The 20,621-nt window shown below is 43.8% G+C and overlaps 1 protein-coding gene across 1 annotated transcript in view; it reads left to right on the top strand.

Moving 5' to 3' along the window:
- arhgap5 (Rho GTPase activating protein 5) overlaps positions 1 to 19,838 on the top strand; it is a 39,299-nt gene extending 19,461 nt beyond the window's left edge. Inside the window, exons 4-7 of the mRNA XM_079528835.1 lie at positions 11,345 to 11,422; positions 13,084 to 13,215; positions 14,116 to 14,221; positions 14,832 to 19,838. Coding sequence (XP_079384961.1) covers positions 11,345 to 11,422; positions 13,084 to 13,215; positions 14,116 to 14,221; positions 14,832 to 15,150 — 635 coding nt within the window. The 3' untranslated portion in view covers positions 15,151 to 19,838. The remainder of the gene's footprint in view (positions 1 to 11,344; positions 11,423 to 13,083; positions 13,216 to 14,115; positions 14,222 to 14,831) is intronic.
- The last annotated feature ends 783 nt before the right edge of the window (positions 19,839 to 20,621 follow it).

Raw genomic sequence — 20,621 nt, 5'->3', positions numbered from 1 at the left:
ACTGCAGGCTTTCTAGTCCTGAAAAGTTGTAATGCGAAAATGGAAGCCATCGTTCTCACGATAATGAAAATCTAAAAAATGTTGTAAAAGAATCTTGTTTAAAAAATAATCAGCCTAATGATGAGGTCACTGGAAGACGGTTTCTAAACTGCCCACGGCCCTCCTATGAGACACAGACTGAGTAGAAAAGAATCGTGCCATTTTATCATGATTAGTGAGGACCTATTATATGAAGATGGTGAAAGTGGTGAAGTGGTCCTTTAAGGTTAAATGATAATTTCATCTAAATGTTGTGAATATAATATGATTCTGGGAACAAAGTTCTTTGTCATTTGTTTGATCCATGGGTGTTTATTCACTCACTCTGCTGCTGAATGTGAGCATTATAGTCAATCTGAAGGAATCTGACATTACATTCATACACATGTATGAACGATATATACAGTAGTACACAATACTGTATTAGTAAAACCCCTCCTCCACCTGGGTCTGCGTAAAAGCCAAGGAAAGGTCCAGTAACCTCCCCTCTCTCTTTTATTCTGGTTGATACTGCTCTCTCTCTCTGTGTGTGTGTGTGTGTGTGTGTGTGTGTGTGTGTGTGTGTGTGTGTGTGTGTGTGTGTGTGTGTGTGTGTGTGTGTGTGTGTGTGTGTGTGTGTGTGTGTGTGTGTGTGTGTGTGTGTGTGTGTGTGTGTGTGTGTGTGTGTGTGTGTGTGTGTGTCCATACAAAGCTGATTATTTGCTCTTCACTTTGAAGTTGGATCAGTCTCCACTTTGTACTGGAGCGGACCAAATCCTCACTGATGTAGTTCTGTTTATAATCCATGTAGTGTATGTATAATTCATACAGTGTGGATGGATGGATGGTTATATCCATGTATAATTCATATACATGCATGTATATATTGCGTATGTGTTATTGCATAGTTCTGAAGCAATATTGATCACGTATCAATGTATGACATACATGTGTTTATCATGATGCATTTACATAACATAATATAACCACACGTACCACATTATCTCTCACTTACTACCTCCCATCATCATGTTTTGCCATAAACAGCAGCATGACTACTGACTCAAGACTTCAACATCCCATCTTACATTACTCTGGTGGTTTCCCTCTTTGACCACGCACATGTCTGGTGGTTCGTTTAGTTATAGTACTGTGTGAAAGAGAAGTGAGAATGTGAAAGTGTGAGAGAAGAGCGAGAGTGTGTGTGACTGTCTGTGTGACAAACGTGTGAGACAGACAGCAAGTCAAGGTATGATTGATTGGACTTTCACTGATTTATTTACAAAACTTGCGCATTGCTAAATAAAATTAACTTGCAATATGTATTGGTAGTTATATATGTATAGGTTAGTTAATAGCCATATGGGTTGGTGTTGGCAATTAACCCATTTTGACATAAAAAAAATAAAAAATCTTCTCAAAGAATATATATTCAAAGATTTGTGCCGCATTTTTACGATTTTTCAAAGATAGCAGACCTACAAGCTCGTAGCGCGCCACTCAGTGGCGCGCTATGAGCTTTTCAATAGCTAAAGTATAACATAATGCTTAAAACACCAAAAGGGGTTCCCGCCCAGAATGGGTTAATATTCGTAATGATTATTGCTAACTTTACTTATCCTTATCGTGGCTGCCGAGTGGAACCCTCATATGTCCAAAAGCGTTACTTGTCATTATGATAAAAAAAAAGTGTTCTATTCTATTTCTATTTATTTGATATTATATTATATCACAATCACAATCAATTTTACATTTAGTAGATGCATTGCTTACAGTGTGTTAGCACAAAGTGCTAATTTTTGTTGTAGTTAGCTCTTTTCACTACTTTGGTGGTACGACACTCTCATATGATGTTTCAGGACATTCATTTAATAAGAAAACATAAAAAGTTGAAATATATGAAGAATGAGATATTTCTCTTCTCCAAACGCTTGAACACACACTTGACATACATCATTCGGTACATCATAACCTTTTTCTCATAAATAATAGTAGGAATGTAGGAAAATCTGTCTACATGGAATCCGGAGTGTTATTTTATATGAATTATGAACCCTATATGATTGACATTTTCATGGCTGTGTTCAAACATACACAGTACACATGGCTTTTTAAATAATTAACTTTTTCCTGTGTTTGTTTCCATGTCCTGTAGTTTACTGTGTTGTCCAGATCACTTACTTGTTTACTGTTGTTGTCGTTTCCTGTTCACTGACTCTGAGCACACCCACACCAACATATCGTCCCTGTTGTGACTTCTGTGTGACACTGTATTATGATTCAAGTAGTAGGGCATTCATTTATGAAAAAAAATAGAATACGGAGATGGGAGGTTTCTGCCCGACAGCAACGATCTAAATCGTGTGTGTGTGTATGTGTGAGTGCGTCCGTCCGTCCGTCCGTCCGTCCGTCCGTGTCAGAAACGCTTGCCGCCTATGGCTGCACATGAGCATCTGTCCACCTTCCATTAGCCTGTCTTGGAGAGTATCCTATCTCTCTCTCTCGGTTCTTTCTTTTCTTTGCCCTTAAGCCTTGGATAAAGAGAGACTGAAAGAGAGAAAGGGGAGAGAAGACCGTATGAAGAGAGGTTTATGTGTTGCAGGTTTGGTGAGTGTCTTCTGTCCTCTATATCTCTCTCTCTCTCTCTCTCTCTCCATCCTTCCCTCTCTATCTATCCATCTCTCTGTACCATGTCACTTCTCTCTGATATCTCCCTGTCTTTCACTGCCTTTCTCTTTGTCATTCGTTCTCCCTCTCTGTTATTTTGATAGCAAAGAGAGCAAGAGCAGAGGGCCAATAGAGGGATTAGATTGTTAGTGGATTGGTTACGGCCCGTGTGTGTGTGTGTGTGTGTGTGTGTGTGTGTGTGTGTCATATAGAGTGAGTGTGTGCTAGTTGTTGGAACGGTATTAGTCACGTCCTTTCCCATAGTGAATACCCTTAAGGCAGAGTATGTGTGTGTGTGTGCGTGCGTGCGCATATAGGGCCCATGCTGTGGTGGTGGTTAGGTCAGGTGTGTGTATGTTACGTCTTGATAAGAAATACTGTCCTGCACCAAAATGTGTGTGTACACGCACATGTCACTAGGGGCCATGCTGTGTTGACTGTAGCCAGAGCCACCTGGCACCAAGGCAGTCAGCTGGTCTAATTGTGTGTGTGTGTGTGTGTGTCAGTCAGGGGTTTTGCTCAGGCTATGAGTCACTTCCTCCTGACTGGCCTTTCTGTACGTGTGCGTGTGTTTGTGTCCAGGGCATATGTACTGTATCTGCGTGTATGTGTGTACGGTATCCATTCTACTCTTCCATTACACTGCCTTTAGAAAGCCCTTCTGTTGCCCTTCTCTCTCCCTCTCTCTCCCCCTCCCTCTCTCTCTCTCTCCCCCTCCCTCTCTCTCCCTATCCCTCCCTCCCTCTCCCTATCCCTCCCTCCCTCCCTCTCTCTCCCTATCCCTCCCTCTCTCTCCCTATCCCTCCCTCCCTCCCTCTTGATTTTTCTTTCTCCTGCTGCTCTCTTTATGCCCTTTATGCCCTCCTCTCCTTCTCTCACCATCCTGTGATGTTGTGAAATGTGTTGAGCTTTCTAGGTTGGTGGAGAACTCCATTTATCTACCCATACTTTGCTCTCTCTTTCTCACTCACTCTCCTCTCACTTTTTCTTCCTGATGGTCAATAGCATATCATCTTGACACGTTGCACGCATGCACGGTCGCACACACACACACACACACACACACACACACACACATACATACATACATACATACATACATACATACATACATACATACATACATATATATATATATATACACACACACACACACACACACACACACACACACACACACACACACACAGAGAGAGAGAGAGCACGCATTCTCTCTATCTCTGTACAGTATGTCAGTCTCTCGATCTCTCTCTCCAGGTATTAATTCCTGGCAGCTCAGAGTGTCTGAATGAAGGGATCAGTGTTAAGCTTTTAACGTCCCAAGGCCATTATCGTGTGTGTAAAATTGTATGATTGGACAGGAATTCAACTACATGCACACGCAATTCAGAGTCTGTGTTTAAGATAGATGGTTAAGAAAGCAAAAGGCATACATACATACATACATCGTGATACACGCATACAGAACTAGACTAAGTCTAGTTTGATGGCTGAAATTGAGCAGTCGCAGTGCTGACTGCAAATTTGACACAGCAATTGTTATAGATGGTGCTAAGCGTCCAGTGCAGCAGTGCTACTGTATGTTGGGCCAAAACCCCAGCCCGTCCACTAGGAAACTCAACAAGAGAGAAATGTGATAAAAATGCACGCACGATAAACCCATTTTTGTAGAGTGTGATTTCATATGTCTTTGAGGTGGAAGGCTCACTCATGGAAACAGCTTTCCAACTCAACGAATGTGAGCTTGTAAATGGTAAATGGTGCATTTATATAGCGCTTTTATCCAAAGCGCTTTACATAGACTGTGCATTACATTCACACACACATTCATACACAGATGGTGGAGGAAACCATGCAAGGCACCAATGTGCACATCGGGAGCAATTAGGGGTTCAGAGTCTTGCTCAAGGACACTTCGACACTAACTCTGGGGGAGCTCGGGATCGAACCGGGAACCTCACGGTTGCCATCCATCCAGCCTCTCTACCGACCACTCTACCCCTGAGCCACTGCTGCCCCATATATTGTACATCTGGTATTTACTGCATGCAACACCAGCGGGCAACTGTAACAATCTGGCTTTAGCAGCGATATTGGGTTTAGGCAACGAATAATCAATAGGCATGTTTTTTGAAAGCATGTTTGTTGCATTTTTTCTAACCTTTAAGTAAAGGATTAAATGGAGAGTGTGTTCTGTGTCACTTTGAAAACCTCTACAGTAGCAACAAACCTTAAACCCTGACTATGATAACTGTCTTCCTGACATCCCTGGCGTTGTGCCAAGAGTTGGAGCACTGCATGCAGGCTGCAGCATCCTATCTATAGGGGCCTAAGTTCTTAATAGTTAAATAATAAACGTTTACCCCCCTTGGATGAGACTACATGAAAATGTCATGAACGATTATTGTGTCCAAAATAAGTGTGATTAACAATATCGCGATAATCAAAGTATGCTTAAGTTAAAACTCTTAAAACGCCACTTTTGTTAACCACTTGCATCCCAGACTCCATATACCGGTACTGGGGGGGATCATTAGCAAACTAGAAAAAGTGCCCTTCTGGGCACAGGTCTCCACCAGGAGGATAGGACTGTGTGAGATGTTTGGCAAAATGTTTAGGATTAATATAAACATGTTTTTGAGGCATTTTGTTCCAAAAATGTGTTTTGCAAAAATCAACCTGTTGGTGGCGCTATAACAGGCCAATGTGAAAAGGGTGGGATATATTCCTCAGCCTAGTAAGAAAATGTGTGAAAGATTTCACGTAAATTGCATGCTGCGTTCATCATTTGAGGCTTTTGTTCAAAACGGGGCAATCTTGCAAACTGTGAAAGCTAATTATAGCCAATTAGGATGGAATATGAAATATCGGACAGATCCGACTTGAGCACATGGCCATAGAGATAGTGTGTAACGATTTGTGAGATTTTTGGACAGAATCTGGAGGAGTAATATCAAAAAATGTGTTTTACAAAAGTCGGCCTCCTGGTGGCGCTATAAAAGGCAGATGCGGAAAATGCAGGTCAACGGTTTGTCCTTGGCCTCTAGGGAGTGTGCATGCAACGTTTCATGCAGATCGGTGCAGTTTTAGGTAAAACATGTGAAAAGCTGCCTCATGGTGGCGCTATAACAGGCCGTTCTGGAAAATGTGGGGCAGAGGTTCATCGTTGGCATCCAGGGAGTGTGTGTGCAAAGTTTGGCATCGACCGGGTTAACGGTGCCGGAGATTAGCTGGTAACGGACGGACGGAAGGACACACGGACGGACACACACACGGACGGACACACACACACACGGACGGAGTGCAAAACATACTCTCTCCCTCTCTCCCCATGCCTTCGGCCTGGTGGAGACAAAAATGGCAGATGTTTTTGTTGAAGAGATTTGGTGTAGATGGAAACGGAGCCAAATTGGGTCCGGTGTATGATGGACAATTCCACAATAAATTTAAATCTCTGCAATATGATTATTGTGAGCATGTCTTTATCGCGATAAAGACAATAATAACGAGTATCGGCACATCCCAATTCCTTACCCGCTTCAAACTAAAGGCCTCTGAATGACTGATCTCTGCTAGCCAATCATTTAGCTTCAGCCTGCGGGGGGAGCACGAAGGTGCGTAGCCATCCAGCCAGTAGCTTCAGGAGACATATCGTCTGGGACCAAAGTGTTGGAGAGACGGCCGTCCGTCCGGAGAGCCCCTCTGCTAGCAGGGCTGGGACGCATAATGGTGATGAAGTGTGCGACCAGTATGTAGGTAACTGCAGACCGATTACTCTATTTATAAAGACAGCCCATCTGTCTCTCACACGCGCACACACATATACGCGCACACTACATCACCTCACGTTATCTAAGCTCCATTTAGCACATCAACAGCTCTGATCGAAAAATCTTCTCTAGCTCCAGTTTGTGATGTTACTTGTTACCAGGCCAATTTTAGGGACAGAAGTATCACTTGTGTGGGACAAGTGGGAAAGGACTGGGTTAGCAACTTATTAATTAAGTTTCTATTAAATGCCTTGATGTCATATTCGGCCATATGATGCCTATGATTTTGTTATTAAACCCCTCTGTGGTCTCACATTTTGTTTTAAAATGCTCCTTTTGGTCATGGTTGGTATGGGCATGGCCAACTTGGTACTGTACGTAGCCTATAGGGGATATTTCTCATGTTCACATCTTGCAGGAAAAGAGACGATGAGAGACACAAAGCCAACTAACAATTAGGGCATTTGAACACTGATGCCTGCCAGTCACAATGTGGGACAGGGCCTCAATTTGTGGGACACCTGAAAAGTCTTGGAACTGTCCCACATAACGGGGGACTTCTGGTCACCCTACACAGAGGTGAAGCAGTGGCGTATCCAGGAATTACGTTTTGGCCAGGCAAGATATGTTAATTTTCGTCTCCCCGCGCACAATCGTAGGTTTTCAAAGAGATATACCTGCCAGACGAGTGGGATACAAAGGCTGAAAGGCATGCATTTACATTCCAATGGGGGATTGAGGGTCGCGCTCTACCGCAACGGCCAATCAGCTGTCCATTTTAATAGTTCTCATGTCTTGTTTTTGTCCTCTTTTTTTCCCTCATTGTATGGATTTTGGCCAGGCCAGAAATGGATTTGGACAGGCGGCCGCCTGCCCTCGCCTTATTGTAGATACGCCTCTGAGGTGAAGTTTGGGTTATGGAGAAACTAGAACCCATGCATGCAGAGAGAGACTTCTCTCCTCTGCTCTCTTCACCATCATCTCCAACTCCTTTCCTCACCTCTCTTCTCTTCTTTCCCGCTAGACCTTTGATCATTCTCCTTCTATTCTTCTCTCCTCATTTCTCCTCTTCTGTGTGTGTGTGTGTGTGTGTGTGTGTGTGTGTGATCTCCAATTCATCTCCACTTCTCATTCTCTGTCCCCTCTCCCTCCACCCTCTAGCATGTTAGTGCAGTCTAAATCAGTGATTCCCAAAGTGGGGTCCAGTCCGGACCCCCAGGGGTCCCTGAGGCAGTTCCAGGGACCCTAACGGGTCCATTTGGTTCCAGTTGTACACTCTAAGAGTTAAATTAACATTGATTTTACAATATAAATTGGGGGTCCCAGAGATGGAAATACCATTCAATGGGGGTCCGTAGCCTATAATGCATGTCAAACTGGGAGTCCTTGAAATTGAACAGGTTGAGAATCACTGCTAGAGCCGTAAAAATCTTCTCTTATGGGGGTCCCTGGCATATTGTTTTCAAATGGCGGTCCGCAGGCTAATTTATGTCAATTTGGGGGTCTAAATGCAATTTCTTTCTTATTTTTCCGTTTCCTCTCTCTCTCTCTGCTCTCTGTTCATGCTGCTTTTTTCAACAGTGTACCAACCGTCTAGCTCAGCGGCCCTCAGGGGTCCCCATCAAAATCACTATAGCCACTATAACCATTCTGTAGAGAGTAGACATTAGCTTTTTGAAAATGGCCGATCTACAAGCTCACAATGTTTCTGGTGCTACCTTTAGCAAAGGATTGTGGGATACCTAGTTGATGTGGACCTGATTGGAAGCAGATGCTGCTTTACTCCAACGTGTGTGTGTGTGTGTGTGTGTGTGTGTGTGTGTGCGTGTGTGTGCGTGTGCGTGTGCGTGCGCGTGCGTGTTGTGTGAGCATGATTTAATGTCCTGGCAGCTAAAGTAACTACATGCACGCACACACACACACACTTTTCAGCATTCACCTACCACACACAGGTTTGTATTGATTTATTCCATTGACCCAGGGTTGCAGTGGAGGACAGTCGTTAAATTAACACACTAGCTCGCAAACTGATGACTTGGCCAGACACAATCACTGTACGTGTGTGTGTGTAAGGCTGCAGTGTAGTGCGCAATCATATGCATATCCTCCAGGTGCATGCATGCGCACACACACACACACTTCCAGTGCTCACAGTAGGGGTTTGTCTGTGAGCGTGTGTACTATGCATGTGTATTACATTCAGCCACTCACACACAGCCCAGGCCAGGAATTGTCAGCAGCGATATGGCATCTTTCGTTTTTTTCTTTTCTTACAATATGATATGTCAAAATAATCTCTCTCCATATATTCTCAAATATAATTTAGTGGGGGAGTTAATGTGTACAGTATGTTCAATGAAGAATGATGTCTTTAACCATTGACTCTGATGACAAAATATGGTGTGTGTGTGTGTGTGTGTGTGTGTGTGTGTGTGTGTGTGTGTGTGTGTGTGTGTGTGTGTGTGTGTGTGTGTGTGTGTGTGTGTGTGTGTGTGTGTGTGTGTGTGTGTGTGTGTGTGTGTGTGTGTGTGTGTGTGTGTGTGTGTGTGTGTGTGTGTGTGTGTGTGTGTGTGTGTGTGTGTGTGTGGTTAAACAAAGATTAAAATTAGACCAATGATTGACTTTCATTTATTGAAGGTTCCTTCCTGTTCCTACTCACAGCAGATGGTTGTCACGGCAATAAAATAACCGTGGCAACGGGCCAGTGGCTCCGTGTGTGTGTGTGACAGAGAGAGCTGGAAAGAGAAACAAAGTGAATGATGACAGAAAGTTAAAGATAAACAGGGAGAGAACATAGAGAAGGAGAGACGGTAACTCAAGACTAACTAAGATGGACAGATGGACGGAGAAAGAGAGAAATGGACACGAAGAGGAAAGTGTGTGAGTGTGTTATTGTGAGTCAGGATATAGATCATATCTCAGTTGGAGGTCTTATCGGATTCTACCATGCAAACATTAACTCAACTGTTATTTCCTTCTGCCAGGGTGTGTGTGTGTGTGTGTGTGTGTGTGTGTGTGTGTGTGTGTGTGTGTGTGTGTGTGTGTGTGTGTGTGTGTGTGTGTGTGTGTGTGTGTGTGTGTGTGTGTGTGTGTGTGTGTGTGTGTGTGTGTGTGTGTGTGTGTGTGTGTGTGTGTGTGTGTGTGTGTGTGTGTGTGTGGCGCGCCGCGCACAAGTTTGTGTGTGTGTGCAGACAACGGACAGTTTTGAATAAAATGCGGCAACAACCTCATACACAACACATTCAGGCCAGATTAAGTGTGTGTTGAGTCAGTGCATGCGTGTTTGTGTATCTGTGAGACTGTGATTGTGTCAACTCACATTTTGCTGACAAAGTCGGTGACAAACAAGTTTGTGCGCGCACACACACACACACACTGTGTTTCATTGGAAGCAGGTTCTTCATTCGACTGAGATAATGTGTGTTGATTTAACGGCTAAAATACACAGATGCTATATCACAACGCAGACAAACACACACCTGCTCTCCCGCACACTCTGCGCACACACACGCACACACACACACACACACACACACACACACACACACACACACACACACACACATAAATCCTCACAGACAAACACACTCACGCATAAACACCAACAGACTGTGTTGTCACATAGAAACACCCACACTGCCTTTCACTGATGTGCAAAGCCTTTGGGGCACAGATGCTCCTCCCACACACTTGCAAAGACACAGTCTCTCTCTCTCTCTCTCTCTCTCTCTCTCTCACACTCGCCTCTTCAATCTCAAGCCTAATTTTGCATTGCACTGTTTAAAATAGACTTCACTCTCTCTCTCATTCGTGCACGGACACACACACACACACACACACACACACACACAAATGTGTGTGAAAGTGTCCTGTAGTTACAGTAAGGAGTCTCTCTGTCCCACTGTGTCAGGAGGACGTGTCCTGACTCGTCACAACCTGCTAGGAATGCTGGGTAGGCAGTGTGTCTGAGTACACTGTATTATGGGTGGGGTTCTGCTGCATACAGGCATACTGTAGTGTGTACACTACACACACACACACATTGTATTGTACATGCACGTTGGAACATGCATACACATACCTACACTCATGTACACACACATACACTTAAATATGTGGACGTATTAAACGTACATAATATAATAATGTATCCATATGTTGAATTTTTGAGAGTTTGAAATGGCATGCCTCTGGCACGTGGCCTAGTTCACTTTTCCTGCACTGAATACACACACACACACACACACACACACACACACACACACACACACACACACACACACACACACACACACACACGTACAAAGACCTGCATCCTGCAGCATGTGTTGCTGCAAGGTCACTCATACTGCAGTGTGTGTGTATGTGTGTGCGCGTACATGCTCTCAGAGGACAGCACCCTGTGTTAATTAGATGCTCGTTTCTGTGACCACTGTTCTTAGATCAGCTGTTTGGTATTGTTGTGTAGGGACCTGCTGCAGTACAGCTCTCTCTCTCTCAAGTTCAAGTTCTGTGTTCTGTGTTCAAGTGTGTGCCGGCCGTGCAGATACCCATATTGGACTTGACATTTGCGATTGCATTTTCAATGCAATAACCCTGGCAACGAGAGGCGGGATGACAATTCTGCCCAAATATGTACAATGTCGCCGCAAATCAACACAAACTGGATGAACTATTCACTCAGTTTTAGGGGAATGCAGCATTGGTTGTTGGTTATGGAGGTGGAGCCGGTGACCTTTCTGTTGCAAGATGGTCACAAATCAATGGAGGAATGGGTTAACCTGCTAGTGACCAAATTCCCACAATGGCCATTTTTTGGCCCTTTGACATAACATATTGACTAATGTAATGTATGCATATTGACTGGTTTGTTTTTTATGTGCCCATAGGTCTGACAACAGAAGGTCTGTACAGAGTCAGTGGAAACAAAACCGACCAGGACAACATCCAGAAACAGTTTGATCAAGGTAACGCACACACACTCACACTCACACACACTGGTAGCGATTGTAGTGAACAATCAACTCTTCTCACTTCTCAACTTCAACATACTTGAAAAAATGTTCTCTGCTGACACATGTGAGATCACACAGAAAGAAAGTGCTGGAAAGTTAGCGCAGCAGCGACATCTCAGCCTTCGGTGTGCTTCTCTTCTCTTGTAGGAGGCTTGTTCAGATTCGGTTCCTTTGATCAGTCCGTCAATGGAAACAGTCTCTCTACAAAGTGTTGGTGACTGGAGTGAAGGATACTAAAGCATTCATTCGGTGTAATTGCGTGCTTGCGCAGTGCTATCCACTTTGTTGTGACGGGAATCTCACAATCTGTGTTGTCGCTGAGCTCTCTCTCTCTCACCCGCGACAACAGAACACAAAACTCATCATAATGTCGGTCCATGTACAGACCGGTTTGCTGGCCCTGCAAACATCACCACACCTGGCTGACGACGCATTGATTTATGACACATTGCTCTCTCTCTTTTAATAGTGACATTTTACAGCAACATAAACCAATGACATTTCCCCAAGAACAGCATTTCTCTTCCCCCCTTTTTAAGAGGGGATAATTGCAGCGTTAAAAGGAACTTCTTGTTACCATGATCATCGAAATGCGGGACATTTTTCTGTTAATGCGTGACATGGGACAAACATCACATTTTCCGGACTGTCCTGACAGGTGATCTCTACTGTCGCAGTTCACAAAGCACGTCTGTTTTTCTGGGCCGCAGGCCAAGAGGAGCGCTCGTTTTGGCTCAATCGACGGCTTGTTTCGGTCCGCCCCAGAAGAATTATCTGCACTTGCACGAATGCTCCATGCTATATTTTGAGGTCGCATACATTAAATGTCAGGAGCAAAGCAGTCACAATTTTGACCCTCTCCAATTTCCTCCTGTCTTCCTCTAATAATATACTGTCTGCATAGTGAATGCACAGTACTGTAGCAGTCAGGGTCTCAAGTTGTGCGATTCATGATCATCTTCGGTATTTATCCCATCAGTATGTAGGTCGGTGCATCGCTGCAGTGTTTCCCTCGGGAAAACGAGGACAATAAGCTTCACTTCCACAGCAGAGGAGCAGTTCTGAATCACAACTCTGCTCCTCTTTTCTCCTCCTGTGCCCTCCTCTCTCTTCTCCTGCTTTTATCCTCTGCCCCCTCACTCTCTCCTCTTTTCCTCCATACACCACCACCCTCTCCTTATATGAACCTTTATTGAGAAAAGGATATCCCCTTGAGTTGTATCATTGCGTTTTGGAGGGGGTCCAGAATCCCCCCCCTGTCTCTGTTTTTGTGTCTCTCACTCACACTTACATTCTCACACACACTCACAGAAATGAAGAAATGCCAGAATATTACCAAATCAGTTTACAATACAGTACTAGCCAAGTACAATGCTAATGATACTTGAATCACTAACGGTTTCCTGTGTGTGTGTGTGTTTGTGTGTGTGTGTGTGTGTGTGTGTGTGTGTGTGTGTGTGTGTGTGTGTGTGTGTGTGTGTGTGTGTGTGTGTGTGTGTGTGTGTGTGTGTGTGTGTGTGTGTGTGTGTGTGTGTGTGTGTGTGTGTGTGTGTGTGTGTGTGTGTGTGTGTGTGTGTGTGTGTGTGTGTGTGTGCGCGCGTGTGTGCGTGCAGATCACGGTGTAGACTTTGTGGTGATGGACATAGCTGTGAACGCTGTAGCTGGAGCTCTCAAAGCTTTCTTTGCTGACCTGCCTGACCCCCTCATACCCTACAACCTCCACCCTGAACTGGTTGAGGCCGCAAGTAAGTACACACACACACGTATGAACAAACAGATGCAGTCATCCTGTGCACACAGCCACACACACGCATCAATCTCTGATCTGAGCATTTAGTACACACCCATCCAGACACCAGATAATTATACTGGGTCATATATATATATATATATATTCCCAGCTATTAAACGTCTCCATGCTGATCTCCATTTCTCTTCTCGGATCATGAACTAGTGACCTATGACCTTTTATGTCCATTAGAGCCTCCTCGTTAAGATGATTGATGGGATATAAATGGACCCAATGTGTGTGTGTCTATGTAGGGTTAGGGTTAGGCATATGCGTGCTATCATAAATGTATTTGTTTATGCCTCAAGCCCGTGTATATATAAACAGTATTCATTTAACTGAATGTACGAATGTAACCCGATGTCATTAGATTTATACACTCACTCAGTTAGATGAATACTGAGGATTTTACTGTGTAGTGTGCATATAAAGTGTGCTTATTTCTATCTGTTTGTGTGTTACTGCATTTACGCATTTGTCTCTTGTGTGCATGCGTGCGCGCGCACACACACACACACACACACACACACACACACACACACACACACACACACACACACACACACACACACACACACACACACACACATCAGTGTTGCTTTTTGTCCTCCAGGCTTTGGTTGGTGTTTGCGTTTGTGCATGTATTTCTGTCTGTGTGCAATTTGCGTTTGTGCCATGTGTATTTCTCTGTGTCTGCATATATTATATGTGTATGTGTGTGAGATGACAGTGTGGGAGTAGTTTTGGCAGAATCTTGTCCTTTGTCTTCCAGAGTGTATAATTTCCCTTCCCAAGAGGCACAGCGTGTAAAATGTATATATTTTTCTCTCCCTGTGTGTGCGCGTGTGTGTAACAGAAATCGTGGACCATATTGAGCGCCTGCAGGTGTTGAGGGAGATCGTCAATAAGTTTCCTCCTGTCAACTACCTGGTCTTCAAATACATCATCGCACACCTCAACAGGTAAGAGACAACACACACACACTTACACATGCTACATCTCACGCACGCGTGAGATGTACAAGAGGGATATCACACAAAATGTTGTCATTTCTGCACAGTAAAGTGAGAGAAAGAAAGAAAGGGAGAGACACAATGACATCGTTTGCAATGATATCATAAATTAGAGAGGTCATTGGGTCCATCTGCAGACCAGAGACTGGGATAACACACACATGCACACTCTCATGAGGAGAAAAGTCTGGAAAAGCTACAGAAGAAAGTGGCTCAGGGCTAGAGTGGCCAGATGGTAACCGCAAGGTTGCCAGTTCGAACCCGGCTCCCCCAGAGTTAGTGTCAAAGTGTCCTTGAGCAAGACTATAGGACTAATAGGTCCGTTGTATGTAGTTTTCATGCCCTGGGAATGTGAACAGATCTGCAAAGCATAAACGTACTTCCCCTACTTCTGCTTGGACACTTTGAGTAGCAGTTCTTGTCCAGCGTAGATGTTTATCTGCCTTGCTGAAAGGCACTTTGGCAGCAGTGGTTGTATTCCTATCAAACTTGTGTCTATCTCACTTTGACCGTGCCCTTCTGTAACGGATAACGTGGTTTTATATCTGTGCCGTTCCAGGGTGAGTCAGCAGAGCAAGACGACCCTGATGACAGCGGACAACCTCTCCATCTGCTTCTGGCCCACGCTGATGCGTCCTGACTTTGAGAACAAGGACACCCTGTCCACCACCAAGCTGAACCAGGCCGTCATCGAGTCCTTCATCCTGCAGAGCGACTACTTCTTCTACGGCGCCGACATGGCGGAGAGCTCCAGCAGCGAGGGGACGCCGCCCCCCCACTGCCACAACATGGTGGAGGCCCTGCTGCCCCTGCAGCTGCCGCCGCCCCTCCAGCCCCAGCAGATACAGCACACCCTGCAGCCGGACGCCCTCATATAGGAGAGAGACAGGCCAGAGGCACTGTTATTTAACATGGCTAACGGGTAACGTGTAGGGAGCTCCTGCGTCTTAACGAATTCAACAGTCCCCGCTTGGTGACATTCAATGGATGGCTACAGGGATATGGACACACATATTGACCTGTTGGGTGCTGGGATCGAACAGGCATGGTTCTCTGTCCAGGACGATGTCTCTCTCTCTCTCTTTCTCAATAACCACTACATGCCCCTTACCGCCAACACTGGGTGGAGAATAGACCCCCCCCCCCTCTCTCTCTCTCTATCTCTCTCTCGTGGATTATCTCATCCATGTGAAATGTGCCAGTTGAGTGAGATTAAATCCCAGATTGAGACCTACCAGTACAGAATGCCTGTGGAGTTGGTTAGTTTTTTGATTGACCAATCGAAGCCAATTGGAATGCAACACCCACTTCCTTATATGGACACAACACCATGTGGAATTATGATCATTATCTGGATTTAATGACTATATCTGGGATGACTTGATCTTGCCTGGCCTAGGATGAAAATCTGAAAACAATCATGGTCTGTTTAACGGGGCCATCGGCATTTGTGCTAGTAGGCTGTTAAATTTTGTATCTTAGTTGGGCCTATAAGTGAATTACTTTTATCTTACCTTTTATCAATGTTATATTATGCTAACGTTTCTCATTGGGATTGTGAGAAATTAGAAGAATTGGAGCCTAAACTACATCAAATTTGGGCTCTCGCATACTTTATCTAGATTGAATTGATTGTGCCTGACACTGTACAAACCAATCGGATTCAGGTAACGCCACATTTGATTTTGGACCTTGAACCACAGAGTAAAGACAGGTCTGATATTTAGACATCTTGTGCTCGGATACATGGAAGGCCCACTGGCTAAAGAGTTGCCTCTCCTCGCCTCACCTCTCATAATAACATAGCACATAGATGTCCTTTCCCTCAACACCAAGTTCACCGATTGGCCAAGTTCAGGCCCCTTTGCTTCCCCAGATACTCTCTAGACCCAGGCTTAAGGTCTAGATCCCAGGCCAGGCTAGATCCAGGAGATGAGAAGCTTTCAAAAGTAGAGTCCTCCGAGACTGCATCTCAACTGGGTAAAGATGACCAGAACAGTCCCTGGTTCTCCCCCAAAGGCCACTGATTCAACAACGGACTGACTGATTGACGGAAAAATTGATTCACTGACTGGATGGTTGCATAATTAGCTGACTGGTTAACTGATGGGTCAAATGACAGACTGGTTCACTGACTGTCCTATCAGGCTCGCTTTAGCTGATTTGCGTGGGTGGGTGGGTGGTTGACTTACTGATTGATTAGCACAGTCATCACTAACTAATTAACTGACTGGCTGGTTATTTGACTGACTGAGTGGGTTTTCTTAACAATCAGCCGACCTGACTTTCTCCATACATCAGTGCATACAATTGTGTCCAGGTTTCTTCCCAAACCTCTCGTTCACCTTCCAGGGACTTCTCTGAGAAGTGTGGACTCTTAACAATAGAATAGCAATCTGGACACATAAAACGGTTGCACGTACACAGGAGGATGACTTACAAAAATATAAGGAAATAAATATATTTATACAAACAAGTTATTTTTGCGTTGGTGGATTTGCTATTGTTTAAAAAATAAAAATAAACTGCAACCATCCCCCGCTCCCTTTGCCCATCACATCAAACTTTGAACTGTGATCCAAAAGGACAGCACATGCACAATAGATTTTTTTTAAGTCCCACTGACTGAGATTATTTTTTTTTTATGTTATGTTTGTTTTTTTGTTATACTTTTTCTCAAAAACTGACTCTTTAAAACATTTTTTTTTACAAGTGTGATTTTTACCGGGGATGTGTGTGTCGGTGTGTGTGTGTGTGTGTGTGTCCGTAGGTCTGTGTATCTGTGTGAATTGATCTGTGGTCCTACTACAACCTCTTCCCAACACCTCACACTGTCCGTTTGTCGGAGGAGAGGAACACGAGGAAGGGATTCACAAAGAGAGAGTAGAGACAAGTTGGTTTGCAACAAGCAGTGAGAAGCAAACTGGATGTAGGAGCAGGTGGATAAAAAAAACCTCACCCCTCTTTCAGCCTGCCTGTTTGACTCTCAGCACTCCCAACTCCAATAAGATAATATTTCTCTAGTTCTATGTTTTTCTCTGAAGGGAGGATCCCACTATGAACACCTCCCCCACTCCCACCCCGGCCCCCCAATGATGGCACATCCGAGAGGAAATACCTCTGTCGCAAAGCATTCTGGGTCTCGGTTCTGTTTCCTTTTGTCTTATTCTTCTTCGTTAGTTGTTTTTTGGGGGGGAGCGTTTGATGTCTGATGGATGGGCCAACTCGTTTGTCTGTTTTCCAGAAGAATCCTCTTCTCCTTTGTTCCTCTTGTTTTTTCGGTCGTCGTTCCATTGGGTTTGTTGGAACAAACTTTGCATGTCTGTTTTTCTGAAATAAATTTACGGAGTAAAAAAAACAAACAAAAAAAAGACTTCAAAACACATTAAATACATGCTGAGCTGAATGCCAAGCGCTGTCATTTTCATTGCATTGATTGTTTGTTGGGTTGAGGGAATGCGTGATGAAGATTTTCAACTGTTTTTTATCGATTTGTAATTGGTTTCTTTTCTTTCTTTTTTCATTTCTGTCATGCAAGATGCCAACTCTTTAATATCGTATGTTGGATTATATGTCTAATAGTTTCCCTAATTAGAGGAAAGAAAGTATAAGTATATATACAGTATATATATATACAGTATATATATTATCAGTGGCTGATTTAGCTGATATTATGAACCAGCATGGGGTACTGAACTTTCTCTGTAATCCAGTTTAAAAACACAAGAGGCTCTAATCCCATTCCGCAGCAGTTATGATGATGTAAAGTTTACATTGTAAACTAAAACCCACTGTTGGTGTTTTCTTTCTGTTCTGATGGAGAGACAGGAAGGTTAGAGGGAAGGTGGGTCCGATTCCCCCTATTGCCTTTTCGAGAATGGAAAAACTGTTTTTGTGTAGATGGATGTTTGAGAATGAGGGGAAACTGATTTACACTGGAACTGAAAAACTGACATTTTAAATGAATTATTTTATTCTTCATTACAATCTGTATTAACCAATGGAAAAGTACTGGCTGGAAATATTACTTAGTTGTGTACAGTACCAACACATTAAGTATAATGTGTACACAATAATTAATTATTAGAATAAAAAAGAAAAATATATATTGCGCAAAAATACCTCAAATTCATATTAATACACAAGGATAATTCCATTATAAAGTGTCACCCTTCTTCTAACCCTGTTAGACTTAGTTTTGGCGTAACGACTGAGTCAAATGGGGCTAAAAATAAGGTGTTAGTTTTTCATTTGTTCCTGTGTAAATTCAGCCACGGAATGACAAACACAAAGTGATGGTTATTTTGAGTTGGTGGTGTTGAGATAAAAAAAAATCTAATCCTCTGGCTCTGTCCCATTTCAGAAACTTGTCTCGTCTCCTGCCTCCTTGTTCACTCTTTTTCCCCCAATTAAGTGGATGCTTTTATCCATTCATTTAGTAGCCCTTCGTGTGTTTATGACCAGTTGGAAATTAACCCTTTGCATGCTGTGTGTGTATGTAGGACTAGGTGATTGGAACCCGAGAGGGCCTGCAGGGAACAAATCACAGCTTTGTAAAATGTGTCTGGAGAGAGTTTAACCCCTAGTAGTTATTTAATTGTGGGTGCTTAGTGGTTCTGGGCTCTCAAACCCATTACCCAACTTGCTTTGTTACTGTGTGTGTGCGTGCGTACGTGTGTGTGTGTGTGAGAGAGAGAGAGAGAGAGAGAGAGAGTGAGAGAGGGTAACTTTCACATGTATGTGTAAAGAAGTGAACAAGAAAAGATGAGTGGATAAGAGCACTGTGGGGGATTTATATTTGGAATGGAACCGAGCCAATAGTCCATTCTAGGTTATATGTTATAGACGTGCATGCATAAGGACAAGGGCACATTGTAAGGGATGCGTTTCTGGAATGATTGGAGCCCATACAGCCTATCCTAGATTATGATGACATGGGCTCATTCTAGGGGACAAATATCTGGAATGGAACGGAGCCAATAGCCCATTCTCCAACACAATGACACGGGCACATTTTAGGTGTCAGATGTCTGGAATAGAATGGAGCTGACAGCTCATTTGTTGACCATCAGTGTTATATAAGCACATTATAAAGGGGATAAATATGTAGATATCATGAATGGAATGAAGCTAGCAGTCCACCCCTCTATAGGACACTCGGTTCTAGACTCTGAGGACAGGGGCACATGGAAGGGAAGTAGGGAACGTATGGAGGAATTGGAATTATGCCAATATAGTTCTTGAAGACTTTCTCCCCCTCTTTGTTGTGGGGTGGACAAAGTGGGTGGGTGTGGGGTAAACTCAGCAGCTGCTAGTTAAGATAAAAGATTAACCAGTTATTCTGTAGTTGTCCACAAAGCAATCATATTTTTTATTTTATTAATACTTTTGTTCATAAGATCCATGCTCGTTTCAAACCGGTGTACAAACTAGTTCCTCCAGAGCTCCGTCATCCTCTCTGTATCATAGTAAATAAAAACATGAAATTTTGAGAAATGGAAAAAAAAACTCAACTTTTTTCTTCTCCATAATGTTTCCAAATAAAGTTTCTTTTTTTCCAAAACTACTGTGTTTGGGTTTGTTACTTCTTGTCAAATCGGAATGTCACTGTCTTTTACAAAACCCTGACTCTGAGACTAATGCTGAGTTTTTTGCGACCCATATTAAAATGTCTACAAACTAGTGGATTCCTAAACTCCTGGTGTCAAGTGATGTATCACTATCTACTATTCCTTCATTAAAATATTTACTCACAAATATTCACAATATTTACTGAAAATGTAGAAGCCATTCTCACTGTTTTGTTTGTATATTAGTATTATCATGACTGTTGTTATTTGGTATTAGTTTGATTACTTTATCCATTTATTGGATTATTTATTGTCAGCAAGGGTATGCACGGCTTGCACGCCTCCCCCAGGCCTAATTGATTGATTTTTGAGTGGTGCAACCACATTACACAACTATGTGTGTCCCTTGGTCTGTCTGTCCAAGCACGAAAATAGCTTGATTGGTAACTGTCATTTCTCGACCGTTTCTGACGCGGGGCGGCTCGTCGGAACCGGGCCAGCCCCCTTGCCGCATTCCTGGGGGTCTAGATGTTCCAGGGACCCCCACATGGTAACTCTGTCATTTCTCGACCGGAACCGGGCCAGCCACCTGGGCACGTACCTCGTGGACTGGATGTTCCGGGGACCCCCCGGGGACCCCCACATGGTAACTGTCATTTCTCGACCGTTTAGGATGCGGGGCAGCTTGCCGGAAACGGCCTGGCCCCCTGGCCGCGTTTCTGGGGGTCTGGATGTTCGAGGGACCCCCGGGGACCCCCACACAGTAACTGTCATTTCTC

Source organism: Electrona antarctica (genome assembly GCF_951216825.1).
Source record: "Electrona antarctica genome assembly, chromosome: 18".
Taxonomy (NCBI): Eukaryota; Metazoa; Chordata; class Actinopteri; order Myctophiformes; family Myctophidae; genus Electrona; species Electrona antarctica.
Note: the sequence above shows the minus strand (reverse complement) of the source record. Positions and strands in the feature narration are given on the sequence as shown.